We start from the raw sequence: 12,612 nt of genomic DNA on the forward strand, positions 1-12,612 counted from the left end.
CTCTCTACGGCCTGCATATTCATGTGTCCATCGAGAAACCTCTTAAAAGCTGCAGTTGTATCTGCTCCCACCACCACCTCAGGCAGCCTCTTCCCAGCACCCACCTTTTCCTGTGTGTAAAGCCTGTCCCATACATCTCCGTTAAACTCTCTCACCCTCAACGCATCTCTGCCACTATGTGGTACTTTTGCTGAGGACGAAGATGCGATGGTTTAGCCACCAGATTAGTTGGCGGAGATTTGAAATGTACCAAAGGGTCCTGGCCTGAAACGTTGACCATTCTCCCTCTCCCACAGATGCTGGTCGAACTGCTGAGTTTCCTGCAGCTGATATGTTTAGCTTCAGATTCTGGGGTCTGCGGTCTCCTGTGTGTCTCTGGCCTTTGACCTTTCTTCTTACCCATTTCAAGGTTCCATTTATTGTCACTTAATACTGTAGTTACATAGAACATTACAGCATAGTACAGGCCCTTCAGCCCACAATGTTGTGCCAACCCATATATGCCTACCAAAACAAAGCTCTACCCTTCCTAAATCATAACCTTGTATTTTTCTTTCATCCATGTGTCTAAAGCCCCTTTTCCACTGGCACCTTGTCCCAGGAATTAACTGGGAATTTACTAGGACAGGGCCCAATGGAAAAGGAACACTGTCCGAACGCTGACGCCATTTCACGCCGGGGATTGACCGCCTCTATATCCTCTACTCATATCCCTGGCATTTGCTGATCAGCAGAAAGTCACCCATTTCCAGTTGAAGGTCAAATACTCCAATCCCCGGGGATGAGTATATTCAGTTGGAAAGCAATTAATGGCCCAGTTAAGGGTGGTCCAGTGGAAATGGCACAAAGGGCTTCCTATCCTGGGACACTGCACAGCCAATTAACTGGGATACCAGTGAAAAAGGGGCTCAAGAGACTCAAAATTTCCCTATTGTTTCATCCCTGGCAAGTGTTATGGGCCCAGAGGACCCCAAAACCCAGCAGCAATAGAAATTCACCAAGACAAATGGTTACTTAAACAAAAGTTGCTTTTAATTATCTTTAAACATAAAAACAAGATCAAATTTTAACTTATTACTATTAACTTAACCCCCTTCTAATTCTAAGCGGACGTGTATGTAATATGTTCAGAAAAGTTCTTTGATTCACAGTCCAATCTCATTTCTCACTCCTCAAGTTCACTGGTTGCAGGCAATTCTTATACTGTGCCCAGAATTTAACATTTAAGAAGTTCACCAGGCTCTGGTGCTTGAAAGGTAAATGGTTACTGCTGAGGAAGGTTCTTTTTCTAAAAAAAATTGTTATTTTTCACACTATAAACCACATTGATCAAGATGCATACATTTTCCTTTTCAAATATATACAGTGTCGTTTTCTTCCCCCCCCCATCTTCTCCTCCCTCCCTCCCCTTCCATTCATTTAAAGTTCAGAATCTAAGATACATTAAACCCATTAAACAATGTTGTCACTCAATAAAAATAAACAAGAAATTCCACTGAGTCAATTCTTTTCATTTCCTTCTCCTTCTGTCATTTTAGGTGGTAGATGTCCCCGGTAGGTTTTCTCTATTGTGTTTCATGTATGGCTCCCATATTTGTTCAAATATTGTAATGTTATTTCTTAAACTATATGTTATTTTTTCTAATGGAATACATTTATTCATTTCTATATACCATTGTTGTATTCTCAAATTATCTTCCAATTTCCAGGTTGACATAATACATTTTTTTGCTACGGCTAGAGCTATCTTAACAAATCTTTTTTGTGCATCCTCCAAATCAATTCCAAATTCTTTGTTTTTTATGTTACTTAGGAGGAAGATCTCTGGGTTTTTTGGTATATTGCTTTTTGTGATTTTATTTAATATCTGGTTTAGATCTTCCCAAAATTTTTTCACTTTCTCACATGTCCAGATTGCATGAATTGTTGTTCCCATTTCCTTTTTACAGCGAAAACATCTGTCGGATACTGTTGGGTCCCATTTATTTAACTTTTGAGGTGTAATGTATAGCCTGTGTATCCAGTTATATTGTATCATACGTAACCTCGTATTTATTGTATTTCTCATCGTTCCAGAGCATAACTTCTCCCATGTTTCCTTCTTTATCTTTATGTTTAAATCTTGTTCCCATTTTTGTTTAGTTTTACCATTTGTTTCCTCATTCTCCTTTTCTTGCAGTTTAATATACATATTTGTTATAAATTTTTTGATTATCATTGTATCTGTAATCACATATTCAAAATTACTTCCCTCTGGTAACCTCAGACTGCTTCCCAATTTGTCCTTCAAGTAGGATCTCAATTGGTAATATGCCAGCACTGTATCTTGAGTTATATTATATTTATCCTTCTTATGTTCAAAGGATAATAATTTATTTCCTGAAAAGCAATTTTCTATTCTTTTGAACCCTTTTTTCTCCCATTCTCTAAAGGAAAGGTTATCTATTGTAAAAGGGAGTTAACTGATTTTGCGTCAGTATTAGTTTTGGTAATTGGTATTTGTTTTATTCCTTTCTACATGAATCTTCTTCCAAATATTGAGCAGATGATGTAATTCTGGAGAATTCCTATGTTGTACCAGTTTTTCATCCCATTTATATAATATATGTTCAGGTATCTTCTCCCCTATTTTATCTAGTTCTAATCTAGTCCAATCTGGCTTTTCCCTTGTTTGATAAAAATCTGATAGGTATCGTAATTGTGCGGCTCTATAATAATTTTTAAAGTTTGGCAGTTGTAAGCCTCCTTGTTTATACCATTCTGTTAATTTATCTAGTGCTATCCTCGGTTTCCCCCCTTTCCATAAAAATTTCCTTATTATTTTCTTTAACTCCTTGAAGAATTTCTCCGTCAAGTGTATTGGCAATGCCTGAAATAGGTATTGTATCCTTGGGAAAATGTTCATTTTAATACAATTTATCCTTCCTATTAGTGTTAGTGGTAAGTCTTTCCAGTGCTCTAAGTCGTCCTATAATTTTTTCATTAGTGGATAATAATTGAGTTTATATAGATGGCCGAGGTTTTTATTTATTTGTATACCTAGGTATCTTATTGCTTGCATTTGCCATCTGAATGGTGATTCTTTCTTAAATTTTGAGAAATCCACATTATTCAATGGCATTGCTTCACTTTTATTTGCGTTAATCTTGTATCCCGACACTTCTCCATATTCCTTCAATTTCTTATGTAATTCTTTTATTGTTACTTCTGGTTCTGTTAAGTATGCTATAACGTCATCTGCAAATAAACTGATTTTATATTCCTTGTCTTTTATTTTTATCCCTTTTATTTTATTTTCTGTTCTTATCAGTTCTGCCAGTGGTTCTATGGCTAACGCGAACAATAAGGGTGATAGTGGGCATCCCTGCCTTGTTGATCTGCTTAATTTAAATTGGCTCGATTCATATCCATTTACTGTCACTTTCGCCAATGGCCCCTTATATAATGCTTTAATCCAATTAATATATTTCTCTGGTAAGCTGAATTTTTGTAGTACTTTGAATAAATAATTCCATTCTACTCTGTCAAAGGCCTTCTCTGCGTCTAAAGCAACCGCTACTGTTGGAGCTTTATTTCCTTCTACTGCATGAATTAAGTTAATAAATTTACAGATATTGTCTGTTGTTCGTCTTTTTTTAATAAATCCAGTTTGGTCTAGATTTACTATTTTTGGTACATAGTTGGCTAATCTGTTTGCTAATAGTTTAGCTATTATCTTATAATCTGTGTTAAGTAAAGATATTGGTCTATATGACGCTGGTGAGAGTGGATCTTTCCCTGTCTTTGGTATTACTGTAATTATTGCTGTTTTGCATGAATCTGGTAAGCTTTGTGTTTTATCAATCTGGTTGATTACTTCCAGGAGGGGAGGAATTAATAAATCTTTAAATGTTTTATAGAATTCTATTGGGAATCCATCTTCTCCTGCTGTTTTATTAATCGGTAGTTTTTTTATTTTCTCTTGTATTTCTACTATTTCAAATGGCTCTGTTAATTTATTTTGTTCCTCTGTTTGTAATTTTGGTAGTTCAATTTTAGTTAAAAATTCATCTATTTTGTCTTCTTTCCCTTCGTTTTCAGTTTGATATAATTGTTCGTAGAATTCTCTGAAGTTTTCATTAATCTCCGTTGGATTATATGTGATTTGTTTGTCTATTTTCCTTGATGCCAATACCATTCTCTTAGTTTGTTCTGTCTTAAGCTGCCATGCTAGAATTTTGTGCATTTTTTCTCCTAGTTCATAATATTTCTGTTTTGTCTTCATTATGTTCTTCTCCACCTTATATGTTTGTAGTGTTTCATATTTTATTTTTTTTATCTGCCAATTCTCTTCTTTTAGTTGTGTCTTCCTTCATTACTAATTCTTTTTCTATATTTGCTTTTTCCCTATCCAACTGCTCTGTTTCCTGATTGTAGTCCTTCTTCATCTCGGTTACATAACTTATTATTTGCCCTCTGATGAACGCTTTCATTGCATCCCATAGTATAAACTTATCTTTCACTGATTCCGTGTTCATTTCAAAGTACATTTTAATTTGTCATTCAATGAATTCTCTAAAATCCTGCCTTTTAAGTAGCATGGAGTTTAATCTCCATCTATACATTCTTGGAGGGATGTCCTCTAACTCTATTGTCAATATCAGGGGTGAATGGTCCGATAATATTCTAGCTTTATATTCTGTTTTCCTAACTCTGTCTTGCATGCGAGCTGATAACAGGAATAGGTCTATTCTTGAGTATGTTTTATGTCTACCCGAATAATATGAATATTCCTTTTCCTTTGGGTGTTGTTTCCTCCATATATCCAAAAGTTGCATTTCTTGCATCAATTTAATTATAAATTTGGTTACTTTTTTCTTTCTGTTAATTTTTTTCCCAGTTTTATCCATGTTTGAATCCAAATTAAGGTTGAAATTCCCTCCTATTAGTATGTTCTCTTGCGTGTCTGCTATCTTCAAAAATATATCTTGCACATATTTTTGATCTTCTTCGTTAGGTACATTGAGTAAATTCTAAAACTCCGAATATATCTGACATTTTATCATTACATATCTCCCTCCTGGATCTATTATTTCCTCTTCTATTTTAATTGGTACATTTTTACTGATTAATATAGCTACTCCTCTAGCTTTTGAATTATATGACGCTGCTGTTACATGTCCTATCCAATCTCTCTTTAATTTCTTGTGCTCCACTTCAGTTAAATGTGTTTCTTGTATGAATGCTATATCAATTTTTTCTTTTTTCAGTAAATTTAGCAGTTTCTTCCTTTTGATTTGGTTATGTATTCCATTAACATTTAAAGTCATATAGTTCAACATAGCCATTTCATGCTTTGTTTATCTTTCCTTTCCGTTTCCTCATCATCACCTTTCCTTCTTATTCATTTCTGCTTTCTTTTTTGAACACATTATAAGACAACATTTCTAAAACATCACACATTTCCCTTATTCTCCTATCTAAAATTTCTTTAACCCCACTATCCCCTCCCCTTCCTGAGTTGCCTTTTATCCCTTGTCGGGCAACCAAATCTCCCCTCTCCATTTGGATTTGCGAATTCACTCGCAAGCGTCAACTGATTTCGCAGTGACCGTAACTCCTCCCCACCCAGCCCCCGCCAGAAAAAATTTTAATTTTCGTGTTTGTGCCTTTGCGTTTTCTGTTTTTTTTAAACATTTCCGGAGAGGGCTGGAGTTCCCCGACCGGCCACTACTTCATCACGTGACTCCTCCCCTGAGGAAGGTTCTTGATGGTTTTCAGAGAGAGATTTGTTGCTCATTGGACACAAACTGATTCCTTCTGATCAGCCACTTCAGTGTCTTGCCGAAGAAACTTGCCCCATCAGGGTTTTCCAGGTGGTAACCTCTCTCTTTTGGGCCACCACAGAGATTCTTTTTGTTTCCTTTATTTCAAGTGAAACATTAGGCAGCCAGACCTCTCCTCTTGTATGGACCTCAAGGGCTATGACCAGGCTGAACTAAGAACTCACAACCCATCTTCAAAATGGGGTTTTTCCACAAGCTTGCCAGCTTGTCCTGTTCCAGTCCCTCTTAGAGCAGCCAACTGCATTCAGACAAACTGTGGCTCCAGACCTAATCTTCAAGACCATTCATCTGTTGCTTTCCAAAACTAATAATCCATTGCTCCACAGAATGTCCACTTAATACCTACTTGTGAAGCAGTTTCCATTGTCTTTACAAAGACACTGTCCGGCTTGAGCAGAGCTCTGGCATTTAAAATGAGATCTGTTTTGAAGTGTTTGTATGTGACCTGCACTAAAACAACCTGCCACAATTTATCTCCTTTAAAATGTTTCTATATACAATATAACATAATCTGTCACACCAGACACTCACCACTCTCTGTGTATATAAATAAAAAAAACTTGCCCCTGATGTATCCCCTAAACTTCCCTCCCTCACTTTGTACAGATTTTCCTCCCTTCACTACATTAAAAATGTAGCAGATACATGATATCCCAGGGGTGGCCAAACTGCGGCTCTAGAACCACAGGCAGCTCGTTGAAGTGTAATGTGCGGCTCCAGGAAATACATTGGCTGAGTCAGGATTATACGAGCCAGTGCTCACATTGGTAGTGTTAGTGTGGGTCGCTCTGATGAGGGCAGTGATCCAGGCCGCCCGCCCTCCGGAGCTCCCGATACCCTGGCCCCAGGCTCATGCCTAGGCCCAGGCCTCCCACCCATCCAAACTCCCATCTGAATTCCCGACGCCCCGGCCTCCTGCCCATCCTAGCTCCTGATGCCCTGAACACTGACTTACCATCTGGACCCACCCGCCCATCCAAGCTTCTGAAGCCCTCGCTTCCTTCCAATCCAAGCTCCCAACACCCTAAACACGGTCTTACCAATATAAACCAAATATTTGGTATGTACACGTATCCTTGTTGATGACTAAAAACAATTCAAATTAACAGTTTATAAACGACATACATGAATGAATGCTATTACATGTATTTGTTTAAGAGTTTAAAACCTTGTATGCAATATTTTTTCATGTCTTACAACCCTCAAACATCTGAAGTTTATCGTTTGTGGTTCTAGTGTTAAGCCAGTTTAACCATCCCGTGACATATTTTAAGTTGCCTGCTGAAGGCAAATAAATAGTCGCCATTAGTGTTTCACATGTCAAGTATTTGGGTAGTTTGGGCTAGAAAGACCTGCTACCATGTTGTATCTCTCAATTACATTTAAAAAAAAATTAAATAATCTTCTTCTCATTTTATCTACCAAAATATATCATAGATACATAGATTGTAGAAAGAACTTAAGAAGAAAATTAGGAAAGTGAAAAGAAGGTATGAGGAGGCTATAGCAAACAGGGTGAAAATAAATCTGAAGGGTTTTTACCAAAAAACGAATAGCAAAAGGAAAGTGGAGGATAGAATTAGTTCACTGGAGAATTGGAGCGGAGGAATGTGTGAGGAGTCAAATGAGATGGGGGAGATATTGAATGAATTCTTCTCCTCGGTATTCACTAGGGAAAGGGATATGGAATTGTGAGGCAAAAGGGGTAATTATGGAAAACATAGGGATTAGGAAAGAGGGGGTGTTGGAACTTCTGAGGTATATAAAGGTGGATAAGTCTGCAGGTCCCGATGGAATTTTCCTCAGGACCTTGAGGGAAGTCGGGGAGGAAATAGTGAAGGCTCTGACAGTGATTGGCAGGTTGCGAACATGTTTCCTCTGTTTAAAAAGGGTTCCAGGTGTAGGCCCAGCAATTATTGGCCAGTGTTTGACGTTGGTGGTGGGTAAACTAAATGGAAAGTATTCTTAGAGATAATATTTGTAAGTATCTAGAGAGGCAAGGATTGATCAGTGATACCCAACGTGGGTTTGTGCAGGGAAGTCTTGTTGAATTTTTTTGAGGAGGTGACTAGGAAGGTTGATGAAGGTAGAACAGTAGATGTGGTCTATATGGATTTCAGTAAGGCCTTCGATAAGGTTCCACATGGAAGGTTGGTGAGGAAGATTCAAGTGCTAGGTACTAATGTTGAGATAGTCAGATGGGTTCAACAGTGGCTAGAAGATAGGTACCAGAGAGTCATGGTGGATAACTGTCTGTCAGGATGGAGGCCAGTGATGAGCGGTGTGCCTCAGTGATCAGTGTTGGGCCCCTGTTGTTCGTCATTTACATTAATGATTTGGATGATGGAGTGGTAAATTGGGTGAGTAAATATGCGGACGATACAAAAATAGGGGGAGTTGTGGATAGTGAGGAGGTTTTCGTGGACTGCAGAAGGATTTGGACAGCTTATAAGAGTGGGCTGAAAAGTGGCAGATGGAGTTTAATGTAGATTAGTGTGAGGTGCTTCATTTTGGGAAGAATAACCAAAATAGGACGATGCAGTGAAGGGGAGGGGATTGAGGAATGCAGAGGAACAGAGAGATCTTGGAATAATGGTTCAGCATTCTTTGAAAGTGGATTCTCATGTAGACATGGTGGTGAAGGTGGCTTTTGGTATGCTGGCCTTTATAAATCAAAGCATAGAATATAGGAGCTGGGAGGTGATGTTGAGACTGTTCAAGGCATTGGTGAGGCCAAATTTGGAATATTGTGTGCAGTTCTGGTCTCCAAATGATATGAAAGATATCAATAAGGAAGAGAAGGTGCAAAGAAGATTTACTAAAATGTTGCCTGGATTGCAGAATCTAGAATACGGAGAAAGATTGAGTAGACTGGGTCTTTATTGATTGGAGTGTAGAAGGTTGAGGGGGGATTTGATAGAGGTATTTAAAATTATGAGGGGGATAGATAGAGTAGATGTGAATAGGCTCTTCCCCTTGAGGGTATGAGAGATTGGAACAAGGGGTTATAAGGGTTAGGGGGCAAAACTTTAGAAGTAAATTAAGAGGAATCTTCTCTCAGAGAATAGTGGCTGAGTGGAATGACCTTTCGGAAGACGTGGTTGCAATAGGGTCAATTTTGTCATTTATGAAGAGGTTGGATGAGTACATGGATGTGAGGCCGTTGGAGGGTTATGGGCAGTGAGCAGGTAGGTGGAACTATTGGAGTTTACTTAAATCGGTGCGGGGATTAGAAGGGCTGATGGGGCCTGGTTCCATACTGTAATTTTTATATTATATAAAAGTGGAGTCATTAATTGAGTTAAAGTCCTCATCAAGGTGTGAACAACCCTTGTGAATCTGGATCAGTAGTTTGATAGTACCGTAACAGGCTGCTGTACCCCTCTCAGTTGGAACAAGGTGTTCATTGGATCCTCACAACAGAGGAGCAGGCCCTTCAGCCCATCCAGTACATGCTGAGATAATATTCCACCTTGTCCCATCGAGGTGTACCTCGACCAAATCTCTTCATTCTTTTCGTAAATGTTAAACCCACACCCACCATCTCTGCCAGCAGCTTGTTCCGCACTCACAGCACTCATTGCGTGAAGAAGTTTCCCAAAATATTTCCTTTAAATATCTCCATTTCACCCTCAACCCATGTCCTCTGATGCTCATCTCACCCAACAGGGAAAATGCTGGTGGTGCCAGAGCTGCTGTCTGCTGATGCAGACCTGGCAGACTGGAGTCACAGCGCTGCTCCACAGGGTTCAACAGCCTGGTCCTAATGCCACTGGCTCCATACAAGCTTTAAATGGCCCGTTAAAGGGGCCGACAGTGTTTGCAAGTAAAATCCTGCTACCTTGGAGGTCTGCACCAAAGATGGCAGCGCCTGTCCTCAGCAGACTCTGGTGGCGCAGCGGATTGGAACAGGGCACCCATTTGAGAAGGAGAATCAGAGGAGACGACCCGACAGGACGGTGACCAGCAAGGGGGCTCAGTGGCTGAGGAACCCCCACCAGCTCATGGGAACCAGGTACCAGGGCCGGGATTCGAGAGGGTGCTGAGGGCATGAAGGGCTCCCGAAGGGCCTCGGGGGCAGAAAGCTTTCCGATCATGTCGGAGGTTTGGTCCTAGAGTTCGGGTGGCCGACGTTGCGAACAGGAGTCTGTACCACTGCTGACATTTTGGGCTGAACCCTTCTTCAAGGTACAAGTAGAAAGCAAACAGGTGCCTGAATAAACTGACAGAAAGACCACAGTTTGTCCAGGTCGGTAGCAGATCGTTGAACATCGTTATATTGAACACTGGTGCACCTCAGGGCCATGTGCTCATCCTATTCCTGCTTACGCTACTGACCCACGACTGCATCGGCAGATCCAGCTCCAACAGGGTCATCATATTTACAGACGACACAAGAGTCGTTGGCCTCATCAGCAACAATGTGAGATGGTGCGAGAAGAACAACCTGAGTCTCAACATGGACAGGACGAAGGAGATGATCGTGGACTTCAGGAGGACCAGGAACGACCATCCTCCACTGCACACCAACAACTCTGTAGTTGAGAGAGTGGGGATCACCAAGTTCCTTGGAGTCCACTTATCTACTGACCTATCTTGGACACTCAACAACTCCTCACTTGTCAGGAAGGTGCAACAGTGACCGCACTTCCTGAGAAGACTGAAGCGGGCAGGGTTACTGGCCACCATTATGCCAACTTTCTACAGGAGGTCTATCAAGATAATTCTGGCCGGCTGCCTCAGTGTGGAATAGTTGCTGCAAAGAAATGGATCGGAGGTCAATCCACAGGACCATAAGAATGGTAGAGAGGATCACTGGAGACTTTCTCACTACCCCCCCCTCCCCCCATTATCGACGTGATCTGCCAGGATCATCTGAAGAGGGCGCGCAAAGTCAGTGAGGACCCCTTCCACCCCGCACACAGCATCTTTCAGCTGCTCCTGTCGGGGAAGAGATACCGGAGGATCAGAGCCAGCACCCCCAGGCTGAGGGACAGCTTCTTCCCACGGGCAGTGAGAACGCTGAACAACCAAAGGAACTGCTCACACTGACCCTCCGAGACCCTCATATTCAGGAAACAATATATATATATATACAATATATATTTTACATATATATACACAATATACATTTTATATATATATATATATATATATATATATATATATACACAAATATTTATTTATTTATTTGTATATAGGACCCAAAATGTCAGTTATACATTTTTATCTGCTATGGACGCTGCGAGACCGGCTGAGTTCGTCCAGCGAGATACTCACTCGCCCCCATTGAGATGGAGGGCAAGTTTCCCTGGCTTCATGTGGAGAGATTGGCTTTTCCAAGATGACGTTGCCTTATTTTTCTATTTGTTTTTGTTGCCGTCAGATGGAGGATCAGCAGGAGTCTGAGGCCCAGTTGCTTCATCAGTCTCGGAATGGCGATTTAGACGGGGTCAGGCAGCTGCTGGAAGGCTGGAAAGGAGGAAGGGTGGTCCTCAACATCAACTGCAAAGGTGAGTTGCCCCTAAAGGCTGTTGTTCTCCGAAGAGCTGATGACACCCTGTGCTTCACGTACCCTCACATGCCCCCTTTGTCATATCATAGTTACAATTTAGCACTGTCGAATATGAGAGGTTCTTGAGTACCATCATCCGGGAGGGAGGTCGTTCAGTTCACTGTACCTGTGCTGGTCCTTTGGGGGAGCTCTCCGGTCTGTCCCTGCAAAGACGATGACGATAAGGAATAGGAACAGGAGTAGGCCATTCGGCCTGTCAAGTCTGTCCTGCCATTCTGTCATGAGCTGATTCATTCACCCACTCAGCCCCACTCCCCTGCCTTCTTCCCATTGACACCCTGACTATTCAGATCCCTATCAATCTCTGCCTTAAATACACTCATCAATCTGGTCACCACAGCCACCCGTGGCAGCAAATTCCAGAGGTTCACCACTCTCTGGATGAAGAAATTCCTCCCGTCTCTGTTTTAAACGGGCGCTCTTCAATCCCTGAAGTTGTCCCCTCGTGTCCTCGACTCCCCAACCATGGGAAACAACTCCCCAACCATGGGAAACAACTCTTCTCCAATTCCAATAGGTGCCAGATACGGCAGTGGGTGGGGTGGGGTTTACCCATATCATTACCTCCTGTGGCCACTGTGAGACCTGCTGAGTACCTCCAGCATTTCTGTGTTTTTACTACAATCCCAGCACCTGCAGACTTTCCTGTTTCACTCTCTGTCAATGTCATGCCCTGCACCCGAGACTAGAATGAATCAGACCAGGAGTTAGCCATTTGGTCCGTCAAGCCTGCTCCACCAATGAGATCGCTGCTAATCGGGTCGTGGACTTAGTTCCACCTACTCGTCTTTACCACGTCAACCCTTAATTCCCCAGCTATGCAAAAATCTACCTTCTCTTATCTTAAATATATTTAATGAGGCAGCCTCTACTGTTTCCAGAGAATTCCACTGAGTCACTTCACCCTGGGAGAAGCAGTTCCTGCTCATCTCCATCCTAAATCCTCTCCACTGAATTTTGAGGCAATGTCCCCCACATTCGTGTCTCACCTGCAGATGGAATCAATTTTCAGGGTAGACATTTCTCAGAGACGTTGCAGATTTTTGTAAAAACAATTCTTCCAGGCGGAGGGTGGTGGTCGTGATAGAAAGGAACTGGTTCGGTCGGCTGTTAAGAAGGAAACGAAGGGCTTCAAATCCTTCTGTCTGGGGGATGGAGGTGTAGAGAGAGTGGATGCCCATAGTGAAAATGGGGGAGATACATTCAGGGAAT

General features: G+C 41.3%; 1 protein-coding gene across 2 annotated transcripts in view; it reads left to right on the forward strand.

Moving 5' to 3' along the window:
* The window catches only part of LOC138755859 (oxysterol-binding protein-related protein 1-like), a 239,806-nt gene that overhangs the window by 22,719 nt on the left and 204,475 nt on the right, over positions 1 to 12,612 (forward strand). For both annotated transcript variants that reach the window (XM_069922591.1, XM_069922590.1), the window contains exon 2: positions 11,212 to 11,338. In XM_069922591.1, coding sequence (XP_069778692.1) covers positions 11,212 to 11,338 — 127 coding nt within the window. The remainder of the gene's footprint in view (positions 1 to 11,211; positions 11,339 to 12,612) is intronic.

Source organism: Narcine bancroftii, chromosome 2, assembly GCF_036971445.1.
Source record: "Narcine bancroftii isolate sNarBan1 chromosome 2, sNarBan1.hap1, whole genome shotgun sequence".
Lineage (NCBI taxonomy): Eukaryota > Metazoa > Chordata > Chondrichthyes > Torpediniformes > Narcinidae > Narcine > Narcine bancroftii.